This window comes from Penicillium daleae (assembly GCF_028827525.1).
Source record: "Penicillium daleae strain IBT 16125 chromosome Unknown utg000002l_segment0_segment0, whole genome shotgun sequence".
Lineage (NCBI taxonomy): Eukaryota > Fungi > Ascomycota > Eurotiomycetes > Eurotiales > Aspergillaceae > Penicillium > Penicillium daleae.
Window position 1 is genome coordinate 201,584 of NW_026623150.1, and position 13,707 is coordinate 215,290.

The following is a 13,707-nucleotide window of genomic DNA, read 5'->3' on the forward strand; positions in this document are numbered from 1 at the left end:
TGCTTGGTTTAAGAAGCAGCAAGAGGAATCGTGTTGATCGTTTTCGATTTACAATCGCAAAAGAGATTCCTTCCTGTCTACACTTGTCTGCATCAAAAACATGGCCATTATGAAGTCTGCCGTATTGCTCTCTATGATCCCCACCGTGCTGGGCACAACCATCTACTTGGCCGGTGATTCCACCATGGCCAAAGGAGGCACTGGATCCGGTACTGCAGGTAGGTCCTTCCAGAACTGTTCCAAATATTCAAAAGCAATTCACCACTCGAGCATATTCTAACAACATCTAGGATGGGGCGAGTACGTCTCCCCGTATACATCCGCCACAGTCTCCAACCAAGCCGTCGCCGGCCGCAGTGCACGATCGTACACTCGCGAAGGCCGCTTCGACACGATCGCCAGCGAAGTCCAATCGGGAGACTGGGTGATCATCGAATTTGGACACAATGACGGTGGCTCGCTCACGCCAACGGATAACGGCCGCACGGATTGTTCGGGCACAGGAGACGAGACATGCACCACGACCTATGACGGGGTGACCGAGACCGTCTTGACGTTCCCCAAGTACTTGGAGAACGCAGCAAGCACATTCAAGGCCAAGGGTGCCAATGTGCTCATTTCCAGCCAGACACCCAACAACCCCTGGGAGACGGGGACCTTCACATATTCACCCTCGCGGTTTGTGGGATACGCCGAGCTGGCAGCCCAGACGGCGGGTGTCTCGTATGTGGACCATGGAGCTTATGTGGCGGATATCTTTGAGTCTTTGGGCGCCGATGTTGTCGACGCGTACTTCCCGCTCGATCATACTCATACCAGCCCTGCTGGTGCGTCGGTCGTGGCTCAGGCATTCTTCAAGGCCGTGGTCTGTGGAGGCGTTGGTCTGGAGAGTCTGTTGAACACTGAAAGCTTTGAAGGAGAGTGCCTCTGAAGGCCAGGTGGGACCTAACCTGTATTGCAGGGCCAAATCAATTGGTGGTTGATTGTGGAAAGGAAATAACAGATATCGAGTAGTGGATAGGAAGTATCACTCTGTCGATCTTCATAAGCTGGCATCCAGCCATTGAATTCATTCACGTATCGTCATATGTCCATAATTGTAGAAGAGGGTAGAAAGCTAAGCAAGCACCAGGTATGAAAGTAAACCGGCACCATCAAGTCACTATATGCAGACCCAAGGTCTCCTGCCTCACTGCGAGCCCTCGAGAATAGCTCTCACGATGCCTCGTTTCTCCACACGCGCGTAGTATTGATTAAGATTAACCCATCGAGCATCAAATGGACCCTGGGACATTACAATCTCGCGCAACACTGGCCAAAAGGAGCAGTCATCAATGCTCAAAGACGAGCCTCCCAGGTAATGTCTCCCTTCCAGTGCTCGGTCGCAATCCTCCAGGTTGGTTTCAAATGTGCAATCTGGATTGATCGCGCGATGCTCACGCCACCGGTTGAGGAACCCTTCAATCCATTGAAGTTCATTGCCACCTCGCAAGGCTTCTACGCCTGGCCGGATTGACTCCGCGGGCCGTTCAGCCAGGTGCGTCAGGATAGCCACATCCCCCGCAATAGTCCTACCATCTGGGTCCGTATACAATGGTTGTGGGCTTGGTGTGCCATCTTGACCATGTGGCTTATCGTCGACAATCTCATATCGAAGACCATTCTCACCCAAGCCCATCTGCACGCGCAGATCCGCAACCAGATTTCCACAAAGTGTCAACCGTGCGGGAGTCGTAGTGACAAAATTCACCACGTCGAATCCAGCGCCATAGAAGGCGTCCCAGTCGAACTCGGTGGCCCGATTCTCCTGACCGAATGCGCGAATCAGTCGTTCGGTTTCTGCAGGTTCGCCATGAATCACAGTTCGCGCGGTATCCGGTGATTTGCTGATAGCGCCTTGGCCCCAAATGGTATTCGTATTCGGGTTGAGATAGGTACCGATGTGTCGGAAAGTAAGGGAGATACGCTCACCACCAAATGCTTGCTCCGCGGAAGACTTGATGGATGCGGCGCGTTTGTCTGGTCGGATCCCGTGAAGCCAGCGCATATTGGTTTTTTCACCGAGGATGAAAAGAGATCGATGGGGCAGTGGAACTTGTTGCTTGAGACGACTCGACTCAGCGCCCTCATGGGACTCGGAGGCCGAAGCCTTGGTACGGAGCGTCATAACCCGCTGTGCGCCCAAGCTGACATTGCAGATAAAGGATCCTCGAACGATGTCAAGAGTCTTGTCGGAATGCTCAGAAATTGAATCCTGACCGTCACGGTAGAGCTGGATGAGGACATGGTTGAGGGGGTGGCCAAGGATTCGCTCGACCAGGATGCGTGCTTCATCCACGGCCGGCGTGAATGGTTTCAATGGTGGAGATTCGTCTGCAGGGTGTCGGTAGATAGGAATAGAGCCATCGGGTTGGATATGCCCTTGGACAGCCACAAGCCGAGGGACCTGGCCGGACAGATGGTACATCTTCTGCCAGGACACTTCCGCCCGCATACGCTCAAAGGCATCGGCAGGCAGGTCGATTTCTGGGATAATGCGGGAATCACCTTCACCTAGACTGCCGTCTGACAATCCCTTGGTCGATCCATCTCCAGCTCCTCCACCGGGTGTAGGTTCTCGACGTTTCGGCCGACGCACCCGCGCACGAACTTGTTTCTTTCCTTCAACGGGTATACGAGCGGCGGCGGCTGCGACTCTCGTTGCTCGCGTTTGCGAGGCGAGCTGTGCCAAACTGTAGCTCCCCTCATCCGGAGCTTCCTCGGGAATGGAATCCACAGGCATTACATCCAAACTGTCCATGATATCCTCGATGCCCACGGGCGCACCCGCAGTGGTCGATCGTTTAGGTGGCTGCGTCTTGTTTTGTCGGGCAATCTCATCTGTCTCCTGCCACTCCAGCTCTTGATTCAACTCTTGGGCCGTTATTCCCGCAGCTCCCAGGATATCTGCCATGCGGCGCATAGCTTCCTGGTGACGCTGAAAGTCCCGATATCCCAGACAGTCTTCAACTACTGTCACCGAGAAGCCGTTGCGCACGGCATCAAGAGCCGTTGCATAGACGGAAACATTCGACAGCGAGCCACATAAATACAGGTCGGTCAAAAAGCGCGTGCGAAATGATAGTACCAGGCCCTCCGACTCCAAAGCAGAGTAACCCGTCTTATCAAGCACCGTATCACGATCCGGGTCAATAGCAGCGAGCACAGGTGCGGGGAATTGAAAGCCAGGCGATTGTGGCGCGCAACACTTGGCAGATCGACCGGAGAGGAAAGCTTCGGTGTCCACAGGCTCCGGTGAGTCACGGTCGGATGATACTTCGATCACATCGGATGTGGGTAAGGGCGGTGCTGGCTTCGGCGGCCCATTCTCCAAGACGACGCGATCTCCAAAGTTCCAATCTTCCGTAGGCTGTGGAGATTCATACTGCGAGCGCACCCAAATCACATCGCCCGAGCGACGAAACGCTGCCGCCAGTGGAGGCAGGATCTCTAGGATATCTGCTGTATTGGGGACATGGAGGGCGCCAGCTGGGCGGACAAAATCATTCTGAAAGTCCAAGAGCAGTAAAGCCTTGCGGGTTTGAATGGCGGGAATATCGCCGAACGAAAAGAAGCTCATTGTCGAGTCGACATGGCACAGCGCGAGGGGGTGCGCAGCGCAAGGAGGGAAGGCAGTCAAACAATCATCAGCCGCTTTGTTTGTGTTCGCGGGGGAAGCTTTGAGGGGGTGGATATGACACCTGAAGGATGAGGCAGGGAGGCCAATTGCCCTCGGAAAGGAAGGCCGCAAGGCAGTCAGGCCACAATTAGAAATCGAGTCACGAGATAATAGATTCATAGTGTAATTGTCGGGGGTAGGAGGCCCAATTCCGGTTGACTTGGCTAGCAATGCTATCTAGCCACAATTCTTAGCTTCAGTCAGGATCAATTGAGTAATTTGAGTGCCATTGACCCCCCGCATACCCTCCTCATTGTCGGAGCAAATGGACTCCAGTCCGTGCTTGGCCCCAGCTCATTAAGCTATGGATGGGAGACATCGTTACATCCTAGGAACAGAGCCACCCCACAATGAACGATAATAATGGGACCACCATGAGTCAACAACGCCTCGAATAACTAACTAATCAGGTAGCCATCTTCTCGTCCCCCTCTCTCTCTCTTCATCGGCCCGGAGATCTCACGATGGACGGTTGGTGCCAGTGGGAGTTGGCCATTGGCCAGACCTGGCGCCGGTTGCGGCAGCCAATCACGGGAGCTGGACCCAGCCGGTGTCGGCCGGGGAGCTCAAGTTCTTCTCCGGCCCAGTCATGTGGAGTCAAGTGCCCAGGATGACTCCAACTGCGTCCGGCCAAAGGGCCTGTTACTGGAGCTCCTACCCACCGAACTTTCTCGGTTCACTTAAATTCCTCGTCCTTCCCAGCGACTCCCCAGATTCTCTTTCTTCTCTTTACACACTCTCCACTCCTACTCCCTCCCCCTTTGCCCTCCCTTTCCTTCCCTTCACACATACACACACATACACAATGGCTGCTCGTGGTCTTCCCCGTGCCCTCCGCCTCGCCCGCGTGGCCGCTCCTCGCTCGGTCGTTACCGCTGCTCTCCCCCGGCCCGCTCTGGCTAGCGTCGCCCGCCGTGCCATTGCTCCCATCACCCCCGTCCGTGGTGTGAAGACCATTGACTTCGCTGGTGTCAAGGAGGATGTCTACGAGCGTGCCGACTGGCCCCGTGAGAAGCTCCACGAGTACTTCAAGAACGACACTCTTGCCCTCATTGGTTACGGTTCCCAGGGCCACGGCCAGGGTCTGAACCTCCGTGACCAGGGTCTCAACGTCATCGTCGGTGTCCGCAAGGATGGTGCTTCCTGGAAGGAGGCCATTGAGGACGGCTGGGTCCCCGGCAAGAACCTGTTCGATGTCAACACCGCCATTGAGAAGGGTACCATCGTCATGAACCTCCTCTCCGATGCCGCTCAGTCCGAGACCTGGCCCACCATCAAGCCCCTCATCACCAAGGGCAAGACCCTCTACTTCTCTCACGGTTTCTCCCCCGTCTTCAAGGACCTCACCAAGGTCGAGGTCCCCAAGGATGTCGACGTCATCCTGGTCGCCCCCAAGGGTTCCGGCCGTACCGTCCGCTCCCTGTTCAAGGAGGGCCGTGGTATCAACTCCTCCATTGCCGTCTACCAGGACGTCACCGGCCAGGCCAAGGAGAAGGCCATCGCCATGGGTGTTGCCGTCGGTTCCGGCTACCTGTACGAGACCACCTTCGAGAAGGAGGTCTACTCCGACCTGTACGGTGAGCGTGGCTGCTTGATGGGTGGTATCCACGGTATGTTCCTCGCCCAGTACGAGGTTCTCCGTGAGCGTGGCCACTCCCCCTCCGAGGCCTTCAACGAGACCGTCGAGGAGGCCACCCAGTCCCTGTACCCCCTCATCGGTGGATACGGTATGGACTGGATGTACGCTGCCTGCTCCACCACCGCCCGCCGTGGTGCCATTGACTGGTCCAGCCGCTTCAAGGACAACCTGAAGCCCCTGTTCAACGAGCTCTACGACAGCGTCCGTGACGGCACCGAGACCCAGCGCTCCCTCGACTACAACTCCCAGAAGGATTACCGTGCGAAGTACGAGAAGGAGATGGAGGAGATCCGCAACCTCGAGATCTGGCGCGCCGGCAAGGCTGTCCGGTATGTTAATTTTCCCCCGTTCATCACCACATCATCCATGACAAGATTGGCTAACATCTGTTCTTCTTTCCAGCTCGCTCCGTCCCGAGAACCAGAAATAAATAATATCTTGATACCACGGAGGGATTTGGACAAAAGTTATGATGTACTATGATACTGTTTTTGGGCTTCGGGTTATAGCAACGAAATATCATTGACAGCTAAGCAAAGCTGGAATTTGCCATCAGTCATGTCCATGTGCTGTACTCTGTAGTGATGATTGTCTTCGTAATTTTGGATTATAACTAAATATTGGATCTCCTTGGATTGTCTATTTCTCGGGCATCGCGTCCTCGGAGTAACCCCGACGGAGGGGAAGACGAACAGTCCCCTCTCTCGCACAAGTTTGACTCATTCTGAAGATTGCAACTCCTCTCACACCTCAATAGAACCGCACACACACACAACCATCACACAGCCATCATGACATCCTCAGCAGAAAAAGCTCAATTGCTTACTCCCGCCGCCGTTCAAGCCGCGTACAGCCTCATCCAACCCTACGTCCATCGCACCCCACTCTTGACATGCAAAACCCTTGACACGATCGCATCCACCCCGCAGACACCAGAAGCCCTCGTCGGCACACCATTCGAGGGTCAGACACCCGCGCAACCAAAATTCCACTTCTTCTTCAAGTGCGAGAATCTACAGCGGATTGGCGCTTTCAAGGCTCGAGGCGCATTCCATGCTTTGCTGCGGTTGATTGAGGAGCGGGGGAGGAGGAGGTTAAGAGGCGAGGGGTGATTACGCATAGTTCTGGTATGGAAGAGAATTGAACGGCAGAGAATGATACTTGGAAAATGAATATGGAGACTAATATATGCTTTTTCTGGTTCTGTTAGGAAACCATGCGCAAGCCCTCGCCCTCGCCGCGTCGACGCTCAACGTTCCAGCTTATATCGTGATGCCGAGCATCAGCACCCCGTCCAAGATCGCAGGCACACGCTCTCACGGCGCAGAGGTCATTTTCAGCGGATCAACGAGTGTCGAGCGTGAGGCGGTGGTTGCAGAGATCCAGGCTAAAACAAATGCTATCCTGGTACCTCCATATGATGATTTCAATATCATCTGCGGACAGGGAACAACGGCGCTGGAGCTAGAGGCTCAGTATACAGAGCAAGCTGGGACTAAGACTCTGGGTGCAGTCATCACTCCGATTGGTGGAGGTGGACTCAACGCTGGCGTGGCAACGTACTTCTCGGATAAGCAGACGAAAGTGTTTGGTGCGGAACCCAGCTTCCAGGGCGCGGATGACTGTCGTCGGGGGCTGTTGGCTGGCAAGCGTGTCGAGGCGGTGTCAACGTTGACTATTGGAGACGGTCTACGTACACCCGTGGGAGTGCTGAACTGGGAGGTGATCTCCAATAAGAAGAAGGTTGAGGGGGTATATGCGGTCACCGAGGAGCAGATCAAGGCGGCCATGCGCCTGGTATTGGAACGCATGAAGGTCTTTGTTGAGCCAAGCGCTGTCGTCGGACTGGCTGTGTGCCTCTTCGATGAAGATTTCCGACGACTCGTCGAACAAGAAGGCGGCGATCAGGGATGGGACGTGGCTATTGTGTTCAGCGGTGGTAATACCACCGTCGAGGCGATCGGCAAGTTGTTTGGCTGATGTTGCATAAAGATAGACAGCCCTGAATTTCAAAGTACAGCGTCATATAGAATGTATCCTTCATTCAATTGTCTGGCAAAGGCACTTCGACTCCAGTCGCTCGCACGTAGAACGAGAAGCATCCGCCATTATACCAGCTGACACCATCGATTACTCGACGAGGCCACTCCTCGCGGCCCCAGGCATTGACCCAGGCCGAGAATTTGCCTTGGCGGACCACACTTTGGCGCATGGGGGCATCTCTCCGGGCATCATGTGCACTCATGGCCGGTGGGAACGGACGGACTGTATCCCTATGAACCACTAGCCGGAAGATCGGAAAGGTACCCCAAGGCGCTGGCAATGCAGGTGGCAGCGATGGCGTCTTAGATGGCGGGCGATCATATGGTCCAGGAGGACCAGATGGGCCGTTGGTATGCCAAGCAGACGGACGACCACTCGAGACTGTTGTCGTATAAACGATGGCACATCCGAACCGACCTTGCAGCCGCTTCAACTCGTTGACTATCTCAGCGTACAGGTGAGAGAGATGGAAATTTTGGTTCTGGTCCCGTTTCTGGCCAACCTCTGCTCGAGAGCGCCCAATCTCTTCGGTGCGAGCCACTTCGTCCCTGAGCTTGTCTGGCCAGAGGAATGCAGTGGCGCTGTCAATGACTAGCATATGCAGTGGCCGTGAAGCAGAGCGATGCCGAGACAGGTCATAAAGATACTTATCTAGGGTACACAGCGTGGCAAGAAGGGCCGAGGATGATTGTGGGCGAAAGACATGGACGTGCTCAAGGGCGGAAGTTAACATTTCTGTCAGCTCAGCCTCTGAATAGCGTGCGGAGGTTTCGTCGAGTATTTCATCATCAGCTGATTCTCGTGCTTGTCGCACGGCTCCTCGAGCCACATCCCGTAGTCTGTAGACATCGAATCGATCATCAGCGTCCATCCAGACCACAGCTGCCTCGAGTCCTCCGATGGAAAGGCCTGCAAAAGTCCTCGGCAAGATGGCACGCGCAGTCATATAATATAACAGCTGTGTTTTACCAGCACCTGAAAGACTGCTGGAAATCTCCAGGACTGGACTTGGTCGCTTGCGTCTAGGGGCAGAACTCGAAGAGAGGAAGTTGAATCGCTCGGGGTGTTCTTGGACAGATGGTTCCCCAGAAGCAGCGGTCGTTTCGTCTTGGCCACCGCAATGCAAGAGGATCTCGTCATCTTCCGTGATGATCTGCTCGGGCGGTACAGTATCATATAACTGCCGTTCTGTCTCATTGGACGTGCCCGGTAAGCGCTGCATGAAGACTTCTAGCAAGGCATCGATGACAGGAACTCCCAACAACGGCAACTGCTGGCCAGGACTAGCGGGGTATACATTGACGAGATCATTCAGTAGCTATAAAGATAGATTAGCGATGGAAATGGACATTATGTCAAGAAGACTCCGTGGATACCTGGTCCAGCCCTTCGTGATGCACGTCAGCCAGCGACGTCGCACCCAGGCTGGCGGACATGACGGTCAGAAGCCTGCAGTCTCATAAATCACGCATGCCTGACAATATGAGATGCATGCAGCTCTCTGCAGGTACCGCTGCGTCCAATCTCCCTGCGAGACGCGTTGGGGTGCAGCAATGGCCGTCCAAGGCAAAAGGTGGTGTAGTTCGGGGGACGGAAGCTTCCGCGGCCGGAGAGAAGTTCACAACTTCGGATCTCATTCCACTCCGCCGACACCTCTGGAATAACATTTCCCTCAACCACGCAGTTTGCGGCGAACTCGACTCCCGTTCAGTCACTATGGCACCTCTAGTCCACGTGTTCTCTGCAGAGAACCTTCCCGATCATGTGAACACGATCCAGCGCAACTTCCAAGAGAAGCGTCGCAAAGGTCCCGCCGTGAACCTGAAAGAGTGCCAGCTGCTCGAGATGGTGCAATACTCCTGCAACCCGCCTCAAGAAGAGGTTCCACAGCCGGGTGTGATTACATGCGAGCCACTCGTACGGCTGTTTCGACGGTGAGGGCTTGAATTTGACATAACGGAGGCCTAATCGAGACTAATGAACACTCCAGATGCGCCGGAGGATTGACAGTGGAAACCACTACATGGGAACCGATCAGGCAAGCCGCGGAGGAAGCTCAAAGGAAGCCGACAGACACAAAACGATGATGGGCCAAAGGACCTTTGGACAACAACACGCACACATACATTGAGCTTTTGCATTGGGCGGAGTTATGGGATCTATACAGGGAGCGAATGAAATCAAATAATCATTGTCATGCTGCAACTGCCATGGGGTATCTATCTCCTCAAGACCGACTCCGGACTATACACAAAAGCGCCAACCCAAAAAGTAATCCCAAGGTCCCAAAATCAAGAAATGCGAGAACGCCGGTAATGAAGTCTTGTCAGGACTGACCCTGTTCAGCACCATCATCTCATGTGCCCAGGAGGCCATCCACCGCTTCGACAGCGCTTGTCAGCTTCAGCGTCTTGTCCTCCACGCCTCGTCTGCTGGCTGCCGTTGTTCGCCGCCAATAGTCTCGCTCGCAATTGACAATGGGCCCCATCTCCATGTTCGACGATGCCTTGGCCCGGATCTTCACGTCTCCATCCAAAGTCGGGCCGAAATCAATCTCCATGGCCGGCGCGGGAGCAGCATTCACACTTGTAGCAGCAAGGGGTTCTTTCTGTACCTTCTTGGCCAGTCCCTTCACCGTCTTCTCAAACATAGTCTCCATACTCTCCATCCGCCTGCCCCAGAGCTTCTTATCCCGCCCGACCGCGCCGGTCGGACTATCGCGGTACGCAGCGCTAGCCAACTTTCGCAATGCCTCTTCACCATGTCGTCCGTCTTCGGCAGCACGCTCGCGAATTTTGCGCGGGTCATTGTCGCGCTCGGTGAACACGGCGGTGGAAGAGTAGGTATGTTTGCTGGGAAAATCGGGGAAGTGCTTGGGCACGTAGGACCTGTTCGTCTCGCTCTCTTCGCCCCGCAGCGCGTTCAAGAATGGCAGCTTTCGTTTTACTTCATCCTCAGGTGGTGGAGATGGAAGGAGGGTGGGGATTGGCGCGACCTTTGGAGGCGCCTTGAGATAGGGACGGAGATCATCGGGTGTGATGCGATGGTGATTCAACGCGTATTCAAAGTCTGGTGGGATTGGTTGGAGACGTCGTGAGGACAGCATGGACTGGCGAACGAATTTGGAAATGTGTAGCAGGTCTAGATCACACCACGCGCAGTGTCAGGATTAGTTCAGATCTTGCCCAAGGATGGGATGACCCTCGCAGTTCTAGTCTGGAACGTACATTCTTCCGCGGCGCTACGGAAGCTGGACAAAGCAGCTGGATCCGCCAAATCAAATCCCGCATCTCGAAGGAAATGCCCTATCGACCGGTTCATCATGTGCTCGATGCTGTCGTCATCTTGCAAGGCGGGCTCGCAGGCCAGCGGCAGAGTCACCGGTTCGACGAGGCGGTGGTGGTGATGATAATGGTGCTTAGTTCGCTTGTTGTCAGCTGCTTCTAAGTGAGAAGAAGAGCGCTTGACTTGGCCCGACGTCGCCATGGCCACTGGAGAGGTCTGTCGAGGGCGAAGCTGGTCGAGACGAGCGACAGCTTGTCGCAGGACGGGCGGCCCTGGAGTCACGTGTTTTTGATGCCTGAGGCATGCTACTTTCTCTTGGAAGCTACGTGAACAGGAATCAGTCAAATCAATATGTAATTGACCTGGTAGGAGAACTCATAGAATTGCAAGAGAAGAGAGAAACCAGCCTCAAATCCCAAATCAAATCTCAACATCATCCAACTCCCATCAATGGCGCGAGGTGCCAGCGAGACCCCATCGACCAATCCGGAGCCTCGCTTAGTCCGCCCGAAAGCTTCAACTTCACTTCCCGTCCACCTCACTCCGTCACTCTCCTCTCCTCCACCTTTGCCCACCCCGCAACCCCTCGAGGCAGGATCATCTCTGTCCAACCCCGTTAAACCTCCCACCGAACATCGATTGACGTTGTCTATCTGCTACAATGGGCGCCGCTATCCCCCCCATCACCGGCGTAGGTGACCCCCCTTCCCTACAAGACCCGGCTTGCCCCGAGCGGGCTGGTCGGGTGCTTCGTTACCTGGGGACAATGGACTAACATACCTTGATGGATTTACAGATGCTTCGCCGTGGTCTGGTTCTGGACCTGAGCACCGCTTTCGGTGAGTGATTGAGTCTTTTTTCGGAGTTGGAGTTGGGGTTGCGAGTGGCATGATCGCATGATTCGACGAAGATTCGGGATACAGCAATTGCTCTCGGCGCAGAACGCCCTTCAACACACCGACTATCTGGAGTGCAATGGGCAGCGATACGATCATGTCTACCTCGTGGAAAAGGATCACAACCGACTAACCAGCAACTTTCACCCTCTAGGCTTCGGCACCACCTTCGGCTACCTCTGGTGGTACGGTAAGTAGCATGATTCCCACCCTTTCATTCAGCTACACCGTCTCCACGAATACCAGTTCTAACAAGTCTCCCTCTTCGGTTCCAGGCTACCACCTGCCCCGCGTCCGCGAGCGTGATGTCTACTACACCCGTCTCGAGCAGGAGCGTGCCGCTCAGCGCGCATAAATCGGTCAACACTAGTCGCATCCCCTCGACTCTCTCATTTTCGCCCATCGGCATCACCCCGTTTTCCTTTGTGATTTGAGATCCTCCAAAAAAAAATACAACCAATACACCGTTTGTCAAGGACGTTTGGGTCTTATGCGATCTCCATGAGCGGGGATGCGTCGATGGGTCCTGGCCGAGTGTGGGTGATTTCGTGTTGGAACCGATTTGTACATATACGCCTGTGATCAATTTCTTTCCATTTTCTGGTCCTCTACACTGCAGGTCTTCAGTTGACTGGCCGGTTTGAATGCCGCCCTGCCAGGTCTCTGACCAATGTTCTTGACTTGTAGATCTAGATCAGTGTCTGCCTCTACGTATCAGATCAATTCTGCACGCGTCATCTCCATCCCAGATTGATCGGACGGGATCTATTGAATTCAAACGCTAATTACGCCGGTTATATGTACTTGAAACTCCCACCTTTGGAGATAAAAGTCCACCCTGTAAAGCCATAGATCATCATGTTCGCATCTCTCATCATCCAGTCTCGCGCGCCAGCCACAACTCCCCCCAACCTCATACAGGCATCATCCAGATGATTGGGGTAGAAGTCCAGCTAGGCCCACGAGACTCCGTCTGGAGCAACGAATCGATCAGGTCGTACCGGTTCTATCGAAGCACCCGCTCGAAACTCACGCCCCGGACGGACCCGCCGGCCATGGAGGAGCGCACATTCCGCTTGAAGCCTTCCCGGTTGGTGCGGAGGTCATCTGCGGCGTCTTTATTCAGGGGATCGGAGGCATTCGGCTCGAGGAAGAGGAACTGCGAAAGTTGGAGGAGAGGTTAGCCCGAATCACATTTCGTCCACGCGGAGATGGCGTAAAGGAAACACACCTGCATGCCCACAATAACCGCATTCAAGTTCAACACGGGCTTCCAGTCCTCGCGCAGGATGTTCAAGCACACATTGCCATCCAGGTCGATGTTGGGGTGATAGATCTTTTGGGTACACTTGACCTTGGGCGGGTCATGAGGGAAGTTCTGGTTGACGGCGAAACTAAAGTTGAAAACGCCGCCCTTGTACATGCCCTCGTCCGGCTCGATGGTCAATGTAAAGTTCAGGATGTCGTCGGGGTTCGGGAAGGTCATCTTCATAGTATTTCCGAGGGTGAGTTCTTGGAGGTCTGCAGATGGAGATGGGAGTGTCAGAAGGAAGTCATAGTCATCATCAGGCTTGTACCAGATACCAGGGTACAGCGCATCGATCGAAATGCCATGGGGAGAGACACACCTCGTTGCACGCGCAGCTGTGCAGCGGTGACCTTCTTCTTTTTCTTGCCAGCTGCGCCTTCGGCATTTTCAGCCTGCGCCTGCTGCTGTTTCTGTGGGAGGGATCAGTACACGATTTTCTTTTGTATTGGATATCTAGATTATCCGCGGTGTAGCCCTACCATCGACCAGATCTTCAACATCTTGGCTCGGAGTCACCACCCCACCTGGTGGAACGACGGAGAACACGAGATCGTTAGGGGGAGTCCGGGGGGAGGGAGAAGCCTGCCAACGAGTGATGAGAGCAACGATCAGGATCGACACAGCACGAATGCCACAAGTCGAATGTAAAGTCGAGCTTGACGGTGGTCGGGAGGTTGAGAGGTGGGAAGTGGGAGAGGAAGACTTGCGGGGGAGGGAATCATTTCTCAGCCTGGCGGGTTCTGTCTATCGCCGAACTCCCAACTGGTGTCCGCCTTTCATGCCGGAGGATGACGTACTCCGAGATGGCGAGTTCTAA

At 54.6% G+C, this 13,707-nt stretch overlaps 9 protein-coding genes across 9 annotated transcripts; 5 read left to right on the forward strand and 4 right to left on the reverse strand.

The window, feature by feature from the left end:
- Positions 1-109: 109 nt before the first annotated feature.
- On the forward strand, positions 110-931 carry N7458_001094 (rhamnogalacturonan acetylesterase RgaE; the record flags this gene model as incomplete). The annotated part of the gene is made up of 2 exons (XM_056904477.1): positions 110-218; positions 291-931. 2 exons carry the CDS (start codon positions 110-112, stop codon positions 929-931), a joined length of 750 nt encoding a protein of 249 aa, XP_056768584.1.
- A 258-nt stretch (positions 932-1,189) lies between these two features.
- On the reverse strand, positions 1,190-3,619 carry N7458_001095 (isochorismatase family protein family; the record flags this gene model as incomplete). The annotated part of the gene is made up of 1 exon (XM_056904478.1): positions 1,190-3,619. One exon carries the CDS (start codon positions 3,617-3,619, stop codon positions 1,190-1,192), a length of 2,430 nt encoding a protein of 809 aa, XP_056768585.1.
- An 889-nt stretch (positions 3,620-4,508) lies between these two features.
- On the forward strand, positions 4,509-5,818 carry N7458_001096 (Ketol-acid reductoisomerase). Its single transcript, XM_056904479.1, has 2 exons — positions 4,509-5,686; positions 5,760-5,818. Exons 1-2 carry the CDS (start codon positions 4,524-4,526, stop codon positions 5,785-5,787), a joined length of 1,191 nt encoding a protein of 396 aa, XP_056768586.1. The 5' UTR covers positions 4,509-4,523; the 3' UTR covers positions 5,788-5,818.
- A 330-nt stretch (positions 5,819-6,148) lies between these two features.
- Positions 6,149-7,337, forward strand: N7458_001097 (uncharacterized protein; the record flags this gene model as incomplete). Its single annotated transcript, XM_056904480.1, has 2 exons — positions 6,149-6,320; positions 6,568-7,337. 2 exons carry the CDS (start codon positions 6,149-6,151, stop codon positions 7,335-7,337), a joined length of 942 nt encoding a protein of 313 aa, XP_056768587.1.
- A 64-nt stretch (positions 7,338-7,401) lies between these two features.
- On the reverse strand, positions 7,402-8,836 carry N7458_001098 (putative Rad51 family DNA repair protein; the record flags this gene model as incomplete). Its single annotated transcript, XM_056904481.1, has 2 exons — positions 7,402-8,718; positions 8,777-8,836. The coding sequence occupies 2 exons, from the start codon at positions 8,834-8,836 to the stop codon at positions 7,402-7,404; spliced, it is 1,377 nt and encodes a 458-aa protein (XP_056768588.1).
- Positions 8,837-8,891: 55 nt separating this feature from the next.
- On the forward strand, positions 8,892-9,487 carry N7458_001099 (uncharacterized protein; the record flags this gene model as incomplete). The annotated part of the gene is made up of 2 exons (XM_056904482.1): positions 8,892-9,334; positions 9,391-9,487. 2 exons carry the CDS (start codon positions 8,892-8,894, stop codon positions 9,485-9,487), a joined length of 540 nt encoding a protein of 179 aa, XP_056768589.1.
- A 269-nt stretch (positions 9,488-9,756) lies between these two features.
- Positions 9,757-10,886, reverse strand: N7458_001100 (TBP-associated factor 8 family protein; the record flags this gene model as incomplete). Its single annotated transcript, XM_056904483.1, has 2 exons — positions 9,757-10,541; positions 10,628-10,886. The coding sequence occupies 2 exons, from the start codon at positions 10,884-10,886 to the stop codon at positions 9,757-9,759; spliced, it is 1,044 nt and encodes a 347-aa protein (XP_056768590.1).
- A 460-nt stretch (positions 10,887-11,346) lies between these two features.
- Positions 11,347-11,936, forward strand: N7458_001101 (cytochrome c oxidase subunit VIIa; the record flags this gene model as incomplete). Its single annotated transcript, XM_056904484.1, has 4 exons — positions 11,347-11,376; positions 11,482-11,524; positions 11,736-11,771; positions 11,857-11,936. The coding sequence occupies 4 exons, from the start codon at positions 11,347-11,349 to the stop codon at positions 11,934-11,936; spliced, it is 189 nt and encodes a 62-aa protein (XP_056768591.1).
- A 651-nt stretch (positions 11,937-12,587) lies between these two features.
- N7458_001102 (NEDD8-conjugating protein UBC12) lies at positions 12,588-13,390 on the reverse strand (the record flags this gene model as incomplete). Its single annotated transcript, XM_056904485.1, has 4 exons — positions 12,588-12,740; positions 12,813-13,102; positions 13,210-13,300; positions 13,370-13,390. 4 exons carry the CDS (start codon positions 13,388-13,390, stop codon positions 12,588-12,590), a joined length of 555 nt encoding a protein of 184 aa, XP_056768592.1.
- Positions 13,391-13,707: the final 317 nt, after the last annotated feature.